The sequence below is a fragment of the Sus scrofa genome, chromosome 13, assembly GCF_054392235.1.
Source record: "Sus scrofa isolate SSC_HxYL_T2T_F1_AM1 chromosome 13, Sscrofa_HxYL_maternal_Yorkshire_Landrace_v2.0, whole genome shotgun sequence".
Lineage (NCBI taxonomy): Eukaryota > Metazoa > Chordata > Mammalia > Artiodactyla > Suidae > Sus > Sus scrofa.
The window spans coordinates 135693088-135708019 of record NC_139395.1 but is presented as its reverse complement, the minus strand read 5'-3'; the positions used below and the strand labels follow the sequence as shown (position 1 = coordinate 135708019).

Here is a 14932-nt window from a genome sequence, read left to right as displayed (position 1 = left end):
GGCCCAGTGGATTCAGGATCCAGTATTATCTCTGTGAGGCTATGGGTTCAATTCCTGGCCTTACTCAGTGAGTTAAGGATCTGGTGTTGCCATGGCTGTGGCGTAGGTCTCAGCTGCAGTTCAGATTCAACCCTAGGCCCAGGATCTTCTATATGCCACAGTAAAGCCACAAAAAGAAAAATAATTAAATTAAATGTTATTGGCATATAGATGACTTATGTTATGTTAGTTTTAGGTGTACAGCAAAGTGAATCAGCCATACTATATATATACATATATACTACATATGTGTATATATATATGTACTACATATATATATATTCTTTTTCAGATTCTTTCCTCTGTGTATGCTGTCACAGAGTAATGAATTGATTTCCCTGAGCTATATAGTAGTAGCTTAACTTTTTTTTTAATTGACGTATAGTTGAATTACAATGTTGTGTTAGTATGGCAAAGTGATTCAGTTTCTATATATATGGTTACATATAGATTTTTTTATATTCTTTTCAATTACAGGTTATTATAAGATATTGAATATCGTTCACATGCTATACAGTAGATCCTTGTTCATTATTTTATATATAGAATTTATATATATAGTAGTTTGTATCTGCTAATCCCAAACTCCTAATTTATCCCTCCCTCCTTCCCCTTTGGTAACCATAAATTGTTTCTATGTCTGTGAGTCTATTTCTGTTTTGTAAATAAGTTCATTTGTATCATCTTTTTAGGCTTCACATGTGATAGCATATGATATTTGTCTTTGACTTCACTTACTGTGATAGTCTCTAGGTCTATCTATGTTGCTGCAAATCATTAATATTTTATATTCAGTACAAGTTGAAATGCTGATATCTTGGCTATCTTGGGTTAAATAAAATATTAAAAACAAAACAAGTGAAGTCTGCTTCTTTTTACTTTTAAAAAATGTCATTACTAGAAAAACTTAAATTTCACATATGCTTCACATTTGTGGCCTGCATTATATTTGTCGGATATGCGGTGCTTCATATGCTTCACAATGAATGAATGCGTGAATAAATGAGACAAGCTATACTTTCCTGATCTTCAAGGACAGCTCATAATAGTCTACTGGGAAAGAATCAAACAAATTTAGGGGTTGACAGAAACTTACTACAAGTCAACCCAGTCTTTTTGTTTTGAGAATACCAAGTCCCAGAGAAGTGTGCATGCCTTATTGCTATCCACTGAATAAAGCTAGGAGAGCAAAGTTTTGATCCAGTACCAGCTTTTCCTCTATCATCATCAGTGGCAAATGATCTTGGTGAGGACCAAAATTATGAAAGGAGCAAACACCCTGGATTCTAGGGGATCGTGTAATCTGCTACCTACAGAACTGTTTCAGTCATTATGATTTCAATGAACTCTTTGCAACTGACCAGAGCTGTTCCAGACAGACACTCTAGCTGAGCTACAGTCTTCACTGTGGGAAGAACTAAGCTGGGCCAGGCAGGGGGGTCCAGGATGGACATCTTGGGACAGTAAGACATTGTGACATCATCAGTGATGGTCTCAGATGGTTTCCCATTGCTGGCCCTCCATCTCAGTTGTTACTGCAAGTCCATTCCTCTACCATGAGTGTGGAGCAGCTAAAATCAACAGATCCACATGTACCTTGAGGTGACAGACTGGCTCTGGTGAATATTCCTGTTTCTCTATTTAGAAGGTGACCCACTGGAATACCACTGTGGTTGGCTTTTTTGTGTGAAGAGGACAATGGGGCCCAGTTTCCTGGGGACACTCCTTGAGGTTTATCCCCTTGTCCTGATTAAGGATTCCTCTTCAAATGGTTCAGAATGTTGGATAGAGAGTCACGGGGAATCATTTCTTTGGCTTCACTGGTAACATTGCTTAGGGACAGGAGAGCCAAAAAGCTACTCTGGTGAGTTTGGTGTGAACTTGGGACCATGGCTTTTACATTAGACATCCCTGCCCCTGGGGCCTAAATCTGTCTGTTTTACCCTTTAAAAAGTTATAATTCTGGGGGTTCCCTGGTGGCTCAGTGAGTTAAGGATCTGGCATTGTCCCTGCTGTGGTTCAGGTTGCTTCTGTGGTGTGGGTTCGATCCCTGGCCCAAGAACTTCCACATGCCAAGGGTGTGGCCAAAAAAGAAAAAAAAATTTACAATTCTGGACTGATAAAATCGAAATGCCATGTCTCACTCAAACTAAAATAGGTCGCATTGGTCAGTCTCATTTACTCTTAACATGTTCATAAATAGGCCAGCTTGAACTCAATAAGCACATTTATGTAAATGTTGGGCAAAACTGATTGCACCCAAGTTAAGTGTGGGAGGGTGGTGGCTGTGCATCCCAGACTAGAGCCTTTGAACTGTAACTATGTCTACATAGTTACCCTGCAAGCTTAATTTTAGCTAAATGAACTACCAGAAATGTTAGCAATCTGTCTTTTCAGATTACTTTTGCTCTTTCTCTTTGCTCAAAGGCAGATTTTAAAAGTGTGGAATCCTTGGTTTTTTTATTTTCTTAAGACTAGCAACAATTTTATCAGCAAATATATCTATCTTAACATGAATTTTTAAGTGTCTGAGGCAGCAATTATTTTCAAATAACTGCATGGTTTTTTACCTTGAAAAATACTGTGTGCAAACACTGTATATTAGTTTGTCTATGTAGCTGTATGTATACAGTGAATATACCTGTGTGGTTGAGCTTTCTCTGTATATATACATATGTACACATGTGTATATGTCTATATGTTGATATATTTATAGATATAAATCTATATTGGGGGCAGAGGGAGAATGATAGCAGATTTCAGCTAGATGTTTCTATCATTTCTTTTTGTTATATTGAGATTGTCACTGTAGAAAATAATGTTTACAAATTCTGTACTTAGAGAACCTCAGAGCCTTAACTTAAATACTTGAAAACTCATGACAAAAAAGGTAATATGAACATGTTAATGAATATTCTTTAATTAATTACATCTTGTGATTTATGCTCTACCTTCAGGACTTTTCCATTTAAAAAATAATCAGGGCAATTTTAACAAGTGTGTTTCTCTCAGTGACAATGACTGAGTAATAATTCTCCATTTCACATTCAGTACTGTAGCCTGAAAGTGCAATAATGGGTACAGTTGCTACTACATTTACCATCTGACCATATGGTATAACATCCATCTGCCAAAGAGGACAGACATTCCATTACGATAACAAACAGTATAGGCACAATTTTAAGGCAGATCAAAACATTAGTTAGCTGTCTTCTTTCTTTTAATTACCATCACCATGTAGCACACATCTATGTTCTATATGCAAGGCACTCACTTTGACACTGAACACTCAAAAGATGTGTGCAACTGGGTCCCTGGCCTGGTGCAGTGCACAATCTGGCAAGGGAGGTAGTTATGGAGGCAAATAATTATCATATGATGTCATCAGTGTAACAGAAGTGTATATAAGCTGTCACAGAAGTGCAGAAGGAGTAACATACTTAACTGCTGGAATCAAGGAATGAGGTCAGGAGACAATCACAGAGACGATGGTCTTTGTGTTGAGTATGAGGTCTTGGCAGGAAATAGAGTGTCGTGGTTAAGAGAATAGTCTGTAGCCATTCTGTTTCGGTTTATATCCCAGTCCTACTACATACCAGATGAGGAAGAGTAAGCATGTTATTTAACCTCTCTGTGCTTCAATTTCTTCCTTGGTAGGATGGGCATAATCACTGGGCATAGTTCACAGGGTTGACGTGAGGATTACATGAGTTAGGATGTGGCATGGATTTATTTGTTATAATTTATTTATTTTTTAGGGTCGCACTCGTGGCATATGGTAGTTTCCAGGCTAGGGGTCTAATAGAAGCTACATCTGCCAGTCTACACCACAGCCACAGCAACACCAGATCCGAACTGTGTCTGCAACACTGGATCCTTAACCCACTGAAGGGGGCCAAGGATCCTCATGGGTACTAGTCCGGTTCATTACTGCTGAGCCATAACGGGAACTCCTGTGTCATGGGTTAAAACAGTGCATGGTACCTGGAAAGCCCTAACAGTGGTTAGCCTGTCCACCAGGGATAGCAGAATGAGAGATGGCAGGGTTGGATTGTTAAAATTGAAATAAGAGGTGCGCTTGTGGGGAAGGTAGTGGGAAATGCCAAGATGAGTATAGAGGTTATGAGGCTAGAGCTTTATATGCCATACCAAAGAGGCTCACATTTATGGAGACCAAGGAGAATTTTAAGGATGAAATTCAGGTTTGTGTTATAGAAAGAGAACTCTGGAGCAGTGGGAAAGAGTAGAGGCCAGAAAATTAGTTAAGAAGCTATTGAGGGAGTTCCTGCTGTGGCACAACAGGATCAGAGGTGTCGCTGGAGTGCTGGGAAGCAGGTTTGATCCCTGGCCTGGCACAGTGGGTTTAGGATCCAGCATTGCCACAGCGGCAGTATAGTTTGGAACTGCGGCTCAGATCTGATCTCTGGCTAAGGAACTCTCCATATGCCCCACGGTGGCCAAAAAAGAAAAGAGGCTATGTGTTAAACCAAAAAAACATTTAGTGAGCGATTACACTTAGAGGGATGAAATAGAAGGAATCGGGAATGACTCTTAGCCTTCCTCGCTTGGAAGATCTGGTAAAAAGACAGGAGGAAAGCAGGTTTGGGAATAAGGTTTTGGATTTGTCAAGACTGACAGGCCTGTGGAGTAACCAAAATTAATGTGTAGAAGTCAAGATTTAGGACTCTTCAAAATACAGGTAGTAGTTGACATTGTGGGAATGTGAGTGAGAACATGACACAACTTGTATACAGGAAGAGATTCAGGGATAGTTCTGGAAAGGCCACCATTTAAGAGCCAAAGAGAGCTAAACCAGCAGAGGGAAGTGGTCACAGACGAAGGAAGAAATGTAGAAGAAAGTGGAATCATGGAAAATGATGGAAAGGAAATTTAAGGAGGAAATAAATGTTCAAATGCAGAAGCAAGGGCAAGTAGAATAAGAACTAAGAACTGTTTACTGGAGTTGGCAATTAGGAAAAAGAGCTTGAGTTGTAGACCCATGAGCTATTACGTCAATGAGGTATGACAGTGCGGGGAAAGAGATATCGAGAATCCTCTTCCTTTAGACCATAGATGTTAGTTGATCTTTCAGGTCAAATGCTAGGTGAATACCTGGAGAACATCCAGGGATATGGTCCAGCTTCAGGCTTGCTGCATGAGGCGTATCTGTCTTATTCTGACTGAGCTGTTTACCCAGAGCCTAGCAAGGAGATTGGTACATTAGTATAAGCACACTGAAGGCTGGTGAAAAGAATGGCTGTGTGGTTAGTGGTGGCCAGGGGTCTGTCTTGGTAGAGTCCTGGGAGCTCCTGATACATGGCTGCTCCAGGAAGGGTTAGGAGGTCCCCAGGGATTGCCAAAGAAGGTCTGTGGCTTTCATAAGAATTTTAAAGCTGTGAAGTTATAGAGTTGATCTGGCAGCTTATGCCAGTATTGGGGTGATAACAGGTGAGGGTGATACCACTTCCACTCAGGTTGGTTCTGTTCTGAAACACATAGATCTTTTCGCTCAATGTTAGATCTGCTTTTCTGATGTTTGCTTTATTATCTATTTTCTTATTTCCTTCCCTCGTGCGTGAAAGTGTCTCATCTCTCCAATTATGTCTTAAGGGCAGGGACTATTCCAAAGAGTCTTTTATACTCCCTGCAGCACATACTTGTCCACTGACCCCCAGCAGAGAATACTGGTATCCTCAGCCTCACCAGACTTAGAAGATTAGGTCAAGCCTCACATCAACCCTTGGTTTTAAAAAGAAAAGTTTACTTCCCAAAACTTATCCTAGGAAGGTTTAACTAAGTGGATATTTAGGTGCCAATGGTGGCAGGCATGGGGCCCTGAATCCTCAGTCCTCCTCACCTGGTACCCTAGGACCATCCCACTGGTCTTCCTGTGGACATAGGTCTGGGAAGAGCCTGTGCCATACTAAAGGGCATTACGGCTCCCACATGGCTAGACTAAGGTCGCCCATGGCATGTCCGCGTGGGCGACCTGATGAAGTCCATACTGGAACGATGGAGTTGGAGGGAGGGTGGAGAGAAAAAAAACATTGGGGTGGAGGTGTTTTCACTCTTCCTTTTTTGGGGGGGTGGTATTGATGTTGAGGGGAGGTTTGGCATGGATCTAGCGCCTCAGTCCTGGCCCTTCCAGTCGTCCCCAGTTGCTCAAGTTATGGGCCATCGCTCTTCCCCTCCTCCCGCCCGTGCATACCCAGCCCTGGCCGTCGGACGGAGGAAAGAGCGCGTAGGAAGCGGAGGTGGTGTCCCCCGGCCTCCCACCCCATTAGAGACCGCCTGGCGCGGCGGGAGGATGTCCGCGCGCGCAGCGCGTGCGTCGCCCTCCTGCCCCGCCGCGCCCCCCGCCGGGGAGGGGGGACCCCCGCGCCCGGGGGAAGCCCCGCGCGGGTCGTCCGCTGCCCGCCCCAGTCCCTCCGCCTCCCGGAGGCCCGGGGCTGCCTCCTCGGGCCGCGCCGGGGCTGCCCCGCACTGCGCATGAGCGGGAGCCCGGCAAGCCCGTGAGAGGAGCCGCCGCCGCCGCCGCCGTCCATTCGCTGCGGAGCCGGAGGAGGAGGGGAGAGGCCTGGAGGACACCAACATGGTGAGGCACTGCGGCCGCCCGCCCCGCCGGCTGGCGGCCGGCGCAGCCGCGCACCCCCGCCCCAGCCGCCCTCCGCCCCGTGGCGACCCCGCCGCCCCGAGCCTCGGCCCGCGGCCTCCGTCCCGCTCCCCGGCAGGGCTCTCCTCCCCGCCTCTCCCTTCCTCCTTCGCCCCTTCCCGCCCGGGCGCCGCCGCTACGCGAGAGCCGAGGAGGCGGAGCGGAGCCGGGCCTAGTCGGGAGCCCCGGAGAGTTTAGGGCGCGGGGAGCGGCCCCCAGTGCCCCTCGCCCGGGGCCCGGCGCGGCGAGGGGAGGCGTTGGGGCGGGGGGAGGGGATGGGGCAACGGCCCTGCCCCTGCCCGGCCCCCTCGCTGGCTCCATTGTGTCTGGCGGGGGACCGGGGTCCGGGGTTCCGGCTGAGGAGCCTCCCCCCCGCCCCGGAGCCGGGGCTTCCCCCTCCGCCCCGCCGGGGAGAAGGAGAAGACTTTCCCGGAGCTCTTCTCCCTCCTCCGCTCCGGCTTCAACACCCTTCAAGTCTCCAGGCAGTTTTGCTTGGGGCGGGGTAACAGCCCTCTTCCTTTCTCCATCACCTCTCAGCGCGTCCCATGCTTTTGGAAAATGGGAGTTTCACTGGCTAGTTGGTGAAGGTTATATTTACGTCTCTGCTGAGACCATGGGAGACCGCGGAGCTGGGGGACGTGGGGGGAGGGGGGGTACGGAAGTGCAACCTGTTCTTATTTTATAAAATTAGGAGAAGCAGACTTGCTACCTTTTGAGCACGTATTTTATGTACTTGGGGTGGGAGGAGTAATTCCTTTATTATACCAGTTAAAGACCATTTGTGATTTTTAAAAAACAGTTTGTCAAGTTATTTCCCTCTCCTTTTTTTTTCTTTTTTGTTTGGAAAATGTCTAACAAGCTTAAAGACGTGGTATTTAAGTTATCTGTTTACATTTTGGTAATTGTGTACCTGACTCTTGGACTTTAGTTTTTGAGAAGCGATGTTTAGCATTATATCTGAGCATGAGTGGAATTCCATGTAGGATACTGTATGAATAGACAGTAAAAATGATATTGTTGTCCTTTTGCTCAGGGGGAACATAAAGGCCTCTTTGACGAGGGTGTGTGTGTGTGTCTGTGTTAAGGGAATGCCCCAGTGTCTTTGTTTTTAGTTGATCTTATTTTTGCTGAATGACGCTTATCTAGTCTCGCCTCCAACTTGGCAGAATTGTGGTGTCATATATGGACATGTGGTTTAGTTTGCTTTGTACTCAGGACTTACGTTCTCTGGTAAATTTCATGAAAATTTACCATTTGTGTTTGCAAGAAAACTGCTGTAAAGTGCAAGTTAATGTTTAGATTAATGTTGCGATGTTCAAAGATCCACCTGGGTGGCTGAACAGTTTCCAATTTCTTAAGCGTTTTGAGGGTCATAGACATTACTCCTAAAGTTTCCAGACTCTTGGCGTGTAGTTAAGTAGTAAGCTTGAAGTAATGAAATGTAATTCCCTGGTAAACACTCTGGGAGAGCACTGAAATGTGTTCTGTTCATAGTAGTCTCCAATCAGCACCATCCTGTAGAATTCAAGGTCTACAATACACACATTACCTGTTCACGACGATTCAGAATTCATGTGGTTCATATGAGAGTTCAGCTTGGATTGGAGTTTGTAAGCTTCTGTCTTTTTATTAATATTAAAGTAACAAGTTTTGGAACTTAGCCATAACTCATTTAATTATACCAGTAATGACAAGATAACACAAATATAAAACACTTTCTGTGGCTGAACTCAGATGTTGTCACTAGAATTGTCTTGATGTGCTTTTGTTAGTTTGGAAGCTAAATCTCTGTGGGCCCTAATAAAAGTTAGGCCGTAAGAACTTTCTAGTTAAGTTGTTCATTGTAAATTTATTTTACTTATAATTATTTCTTGATACAATTTTTGGGCTAATGTTTTTCCGTTTGTGTAATGCAGCCCCTTTCTAGACCACGTGTTATATTGTCAGTTCTGGGGCAAGCTTAAATGATGTAAAATATTTTGTGTAAGGAAAAAAAATGTGTATTTAACCTATCTGACACATATATAGAAGGACTAAAAATAACTTCGAAACTAGACAATATTCTGTTACTCCTGAAAATCTTTTTCAAAGTGTTCAAGATTTCTGACTTGTTTTCTTATTTGTAAGAGGACAGGATTTGATGATTTCTAAAGTTTCATTCAGGGAAAAATTTTGATTTTTTAATGATTTTTGTTAGATGTGTGAGAATTGTGTAGACTGTGTAAGCTACCAAATTTCTATAGACTTACCACATCATAGAATTTTTAGATGTGAAACAGCCTCAGAGATATCTCATTTACTCCTCTTCCCTTTTACAGAAGAAGAAATTGAGGATCAAGGAGATTTTGAGGTTCAAGTTGGCAAAATTGTTAGTTACAGAACTGAAATTATTTTTTCCTGGTTTTACTATTTCCCCCCGTATTTGTAGTACATGTAATCTTTTAATTCACATGAAATCTAGAGAAAGAGTTGAAAATAGGATTTGGAATTAAATTATGTTACTCATTTAAACAGGGGAAGACTCAAGTGTTATTAATGAAAATGTTAAATAAAATTCAAATTAATGAGTGATTAATGTTAATGGTTTTTTAAAAAATGTGTAGACTTATTTTCAACAAATATCAGAGTTTATAAGTCTAAATATAGGTCTGTTCAAGATTGTCTCTGTAGAACTTGTTACATGTTCTTTGCATAGACATAAGTAAATTAAGGGAGGGCCTTAATTTTAATATTATTTCTTAAATGCCTATTATGTGCCAGGCACTGTTCTAGGTACTAGGAATATACATACACTTATATATATTTTTTTCTTTTTCTTTTTTTTCTTCATCAAAAAGATAAAATCCTTGCTCTGGTGAGGGTTACAATTTTGTAGGGAGAGACAAATGATAAACATAGTATATAATTTTCTTTCTCACTATATTAGAAGATGTTAAGTGCTATGGGAGAAAAGCAGTGTTAGGGAGAGGAATTGGGAGTGTTGGGGCACAGTGGAATTGGGGTTGCAAAATAGTATTTGTACCACTAGCGAGGTGAATTTTCAGCAGACTAGGAGATGAAGGAGTAAGCCATGCAGAAATGTGATCAGAGAGCGTTTGAGGAACAGTGAGTCCAGTGTAGCTGGAGTTGGTGGGACAGGGTGGAGGTAGGAGCATGTTGAGCATTGGAGCAGATGAGGTCTGAGTGATAAGAATTGGAGATGGGCATGGGTGGGTGTTGTAATCATATTGAGTTTTTACTCCAAGAGAATTGTGAGCCACTGAAGGATTCTTAGTGGTATGATAGATCTTGTGTCTACTGTTTCATAGTGTCCTATTCAAATTATACTACAGGTAATTATTTTCAAAGCAGTTTTTAAAACAAGTGCAGCTTCTGTGTTCAGTTTTAAATTTTGGTTAAGATGACTATCTAATATTTAATAAAAAACTAGTTGAACATCAGTTTACCTAGCCATGCTAATTAATAAGAACAACACTATCTCTTTGATTCATAGATTCCTTTTGAATAAGTTCTAGTAGTTTGCATGTCATTTAATGACTGTATGCAAAAAACTGGGCCTTTGGGGAGAATGAACATTAACCTTTATCAAGAACTCTGCTAGTCAGACAATTCACAATTGTTAACTTCATCTCTACTACAGTTTGTGAGATAGGTATTGCTACCTCTTTTTAACATCTCTGAAAAAGGTTTCTTGTTTCTGAAGAGTTGTTGAGAGTAAAGAGCTAGTATGTGACAGAGCAGGAATTGGAAGCCTGGTCTGGTTACATACTTTATCTACCCCTCTTTTTTTTTTTTAAACCCAGCAAGCACCCTTTCCTTGTAGGTGTGGAAATTTTGATTAGTTTCACTCTGGTTTCTTCCTTTTATTGAATAGCAGCCTAGTTGTTTCCATGTCACATCAGATGATCTGATGTTAGACATTTAAGTAATTGAAAAAAAGTTGAAAGTAAAATTAACTTGTGGGGTTTTTGTTTTAAGTTTTAAAAGAGCTGAACTCATTGGAGTCAAGTGGCTCTTTTGATTATGGCTTCATAGGTTGGGTCAAACATAGTGAAAATCTGAGAAAGCCCTCTTAAATTTTCAGTGTGTGTCATTCAGGTTGTGTTAGTATTAGCCATGACATTTGATGAAGAGAGAGTTCCAAATAGGATTCAGTTGCTTTGAGGACACAAACAAGCTCTTGAATAACCTGCTGACTATCTAGTTTACCTAGTCACTTTAGATGTATGCCCTCTCAACCTAAAAAAAGCAAAACAGAAGGGAAAAGTGTCTTCCATCACTTTTTTTTTTTTGTCTTTTGTCTTTTTAGGGCCGCACCCCTGGCATGTGGAGGTTCCCAGGCCAGGGGTCAAATTGGAGCTGCAGCCTTTACCTTAATCTTAACCTTAATCCAGGGATCGAACTCACATTGTCATGGATACTGGTTGGGTTTGTTAATCACTGAGCCACACGGGAACTCCATTTTTTGTTTGTTTGTTTGTTTGCTTTGTCTTTTTAGGGCTGCACGCTAAGCATATGGAGATTCCCAGACTAGGGGTCGCATTGGAACTACAGCTGCCAGCCTGTGCCACAGCCCAGCAACACCAGATCCGAGCTGAATCTTCAACCTACACCACAGTTCAAGGCAATGCCGGATCCTTAACCCACTGAGCGAGGCCAGGGATTGAACTAGTCAGGTTCATTAACCACTGAGCTAGACAGGAACTCCACTTTGTTGAATCCATTTTTTTTTTTTTTTTTGGTCACACCTGCTGCATATGAAAGTTCAGATCTTCCAGGGATCAAATCTGAGCTTCAGCTGTGACCTAAGGCACAGCTGTGGCAATGCTGGATCCTTAACCCACTGCACCGGGCTGGGAATTGAACAGATGTTGCCAGAGACAAGCCAGATCATTAACTCACTGTGTCACATTGGAAACTCCTGAATCCATTTTATAAAATTAGTACCTAATCATTTAGAGTGATTAGGCTGCTTATTTGCATTGTAAAAGTTTGAGATTTACTTTTTTTGTTTTTTGTCTTTTTTTTTTTTCCCCATCTTTTCTAAGGCCACATCTGCAGCATGTGGAGGTTCCCAGGCTAGGGGTCTAATCGGAACTGTAGCTGCCAAGCCTACGCCACAGCCACAGCCATACCAGATCCGATCCTGGTCTACAACCTACACCGCAGCTCACGGCAACACCAGATCCTCAACCCACTGAGCAAGGCCAGGGATCGAACCCGAAATCTCATGATTCCTAGTTGGATTCATTAACCACTGAGCCACGACGGGAACCTGAGATTTACTTTTAAACAGTTCTTTTCCAAAGAATTCTGTTGCATTGCACTCTTGAATCCCTCAACACTAAGCATAGCGTTCAGCAACAGAGATAAGTTGAAGTACATGGGCCATTCCTTTGTTATATTAGGATATTTTTCAGTAAACATTTGAAGCACTTACTTATTATTCGTAGGATTCTATGTTTTTGGATTTGGGATTTGAATAGATACCAAATCTTAGAATTAGGAGATTTCATTTTTCAAGGATCATTTACTCTCCTTGTGAAACAAATATCCATGACTGTTGAATGATTGTTCAACAGCATAAATTATTTAACTATGGAACTTTAAAAATCTCATTTAATTCTTTTTTTGTTCATTTGTTTTTGTTGTTTTGTTTTCACCTCAGTAATCTTTTTGTTAATTTGAGATTTCTTTAGAAAAGATGTTTATCTAGAGGTGAAGCAAATTTAAATTAGCTTCCTTGACTACTTGTTAGACACTCAAGCAGTACATTTGGGAGGATTGGTTGAAATATGATGGCTAACACAAGTATTTTAAGGAGGTTATTTCTATTCTGTTTTCAAAAATAATCAGGAATTAGCTAAAATAATTTTTTAATAGTCAAAACAGTCTTTTCTAAACCAGAATCAAAATATTTATTGCATTTACAGTGGTATCCTCTTTTGGATAATAATTCTGAGGGTGGGGAGGGGAAAATCCTTTAAATTTCCATTAATGAAATTTTTTTTTAAACTGTGAGGAAAATCCTTTAAAAAGATACCCAGCCAGTTTGAGTCTTACAAGTATTCTAGTAAAACATCGAGTACAATGATTAGATAGTATAGTACATTATTCCACATTTGACTTAGAAGTAGTACAGTGCAGTACCTCTCAAAGAAGAGTTCCTTTCAACTGTCATTCAAAGTGCAAGAAGTTTATGGATGAGTGATAAGAGCCACAGGCCTACCATAAGTAATTATTCCAAACTGCAGGTTGTAATTTGCATGAATACTCGGGGTTGGGGGTTTTGTTTGTTTGTGTTTGGTTTGGCTTAGTATTTGAAACTGTACACATGTGCTTGTATTTTGTGGCTATAACCTGTACATGTTTTTTTATTTTCTCTGTGTTTCAATCCTTCTCATTGGAAAAGGAAGCCCTGATTTTTAGTGCTGCTGACTTTCCACCTCTGTAGAGTTAAAGCTATAGATGTGGCCATCTTTTAAAAAATAGACTATGAAAGGACTATAAACACGTTTTTCTTCCTGATGAATTACTTGTCTTAAAAATAACCTATCCACGTCTTCTCTCCTCCCCTCTTCCTCAAAAACCCTAAAAGGAAGTTCGGTCCCTAAATTAGCCTTTTAGTTAGCAAGGGAATGCTTCTTGTACAATTTTTAGTCAGAAAACATTTGAAAGGGAAAAAGGTCACTTGATTACTGATTTAACATTTCCATAAAAACAGGTGAAGAAATACTGTTCACAGTTCCCCTTCTACCCCAGTTCACACAGTACTTAGTCAGTGGTTGCACTTTTGCCCATTTTGTTTTCTCTCTCACCTGAGAATAATGTAGAATGAATGGAAAGACTGGATGCCTTGCCCAGGAATCAGGGTTTCACTTCTGGCTCTGCTACGTTTTGGATTAGCCTGTCTTTAGGTAAAAGGAGCGCTGAGATCTCCTCATTGGTGGAACAGACTGAATGATAACCACCTTGCAGAATTGTTAATAATAAAATACCTACCACAGAGTTGGCACACAGTAGGAGCTCAAGTAAATGTGAGCTGCTGGTTTTCTGATTATGGTGGTTGTTATTCTTTCTTACTATCTTGTTTACATAAAATTGCTTTTTTCCTCTGGAGTATTCATTGTGGATTTGTAAGGAGTCATTACTGTGTGGTAAAGTCAATTCTAAGACTTTAACTTGAATTAATTCTGATAACTTTCACACCTTGTTTACAGATGAAGAAATTGAAGCACACAGAGATTAAATTATTTTTCCAAAGTCACACAGCAATTAAGAGGCATAGGTGGAATTAAAATCTTGCCAGGCTGGCGTGAGTGTATGCACTCTTCAACCTTTCTGTGCAGGTGGAAGTAAAGAGAATTTACAGCTACTCCTACTTAGATTCTTAGCCTGGCTTTCTGGGAGAACTTTGCCCCTAGGTGAAAGTCTTCTCTACGAGTAGGTAGCCTAGTTAATTGAATTGATTTTTCTTGTACTTTTGACTTCAGACTAATAATCTGTGGGAAGACCTTTTATAGATGAGTGGTTTGGGATATTGGTAACATTTGGCTGTGTCTGCTAAATACTATATCATATTTAGAAAGTATGATTTTTCTGGACTCAAACCAGCTTTTTAAAATTTCAGTTGAAGTTAAACTGTTAATCATATGGTAAATACATGAGAACAACATACAGAGCTTTTAATGTAAATTATGAGTGATCATTATAGTGTTTGATTTTTTTTTTTTTTTTTAATTTTTGTAGCTTTGCCCACGGCATGTGGAAGTTCCCAGGCCAGGGACCAAATTCGTGCCACAGCAGTGACCTGAGCCACTGCAGTGATATCGCTAGATCCTTAACCTGCTGACAGTGTTCGATTTTTAAAACATTTCCTTTCCTGAGCTAGATTAATCAAATCCTGAGGTAACTAGAATTGAGTTAGAAAATTAATTCCTTCAAGAATATAAAGGCCTGGAATTCCCACTGTGGTACAGCAGGTTAAGGATCTGGCATTGCAGCAGCAGAAGTGTAGGTTTGCAAGCTTTGGCTTGGATTTGATCCCTGGCCCAGAAACTTCCATATGCTGTGGGTACGGCATAAAGATAAAAATAAAAAATAAAGGCCTTGGTGTTTTTCTTTTCTGGAGTTTAGACTAAAATTGAAACTTAAAGGTGAGAAGATGAGCATTCAGAATAATAGAATAATAAAATGGATTGTAATTTTTTGTTTTAAAAAATGTCACAGTTCCCATGGTGG

At 41.2% G+C, this 14932-nt stretch overlaps 1 protein-coding gene and 1 long non-coding RNA gene across 6 annotated transcripts in view; both read left to right on the top strand.

The window, feature by feature from the left end:
• DCUN1D1 (defective in cullin neddylation 1 domain containing 1) overlaps positions 1-14932 on the top strand; it is a 69124-nt gene that overhangs the window by 25975 nt on the left and 28217 nt on the right. The window contains exon 1 of one of the 5 annotated variants that reach the window (XM_003358695.5): positions 6583-6634. The exons of 2 other annotated variants lie outside the window; for them this stretch is intronic. In XM_003358695.5, the coding sequence (XP_003358743.1) occupies positions 6632-6634 (3 nt within the window). In that variant the 5' untranslated portion in view covers positions 6583-6631. Of the gene's footprint in view, positions 1-6582; positions 6635-7076; positions 7279-14932 lie in introns of those variants that run through there. 2 more of the 5 variants (XM_021069885.2, XM_084990431.1) reach the window with 2 other exon arrangements.
• LOC146397631 (uncharacterized) lies at positions 9041-14912 on the top strand. Its single transcript, XR_014824418.1, has 2 exons — positions 9041-11227; positions 11775-14912. It is a non-coding gene; the product is annotated as an uncharacterized LOC146397631 (long non-coding RNA).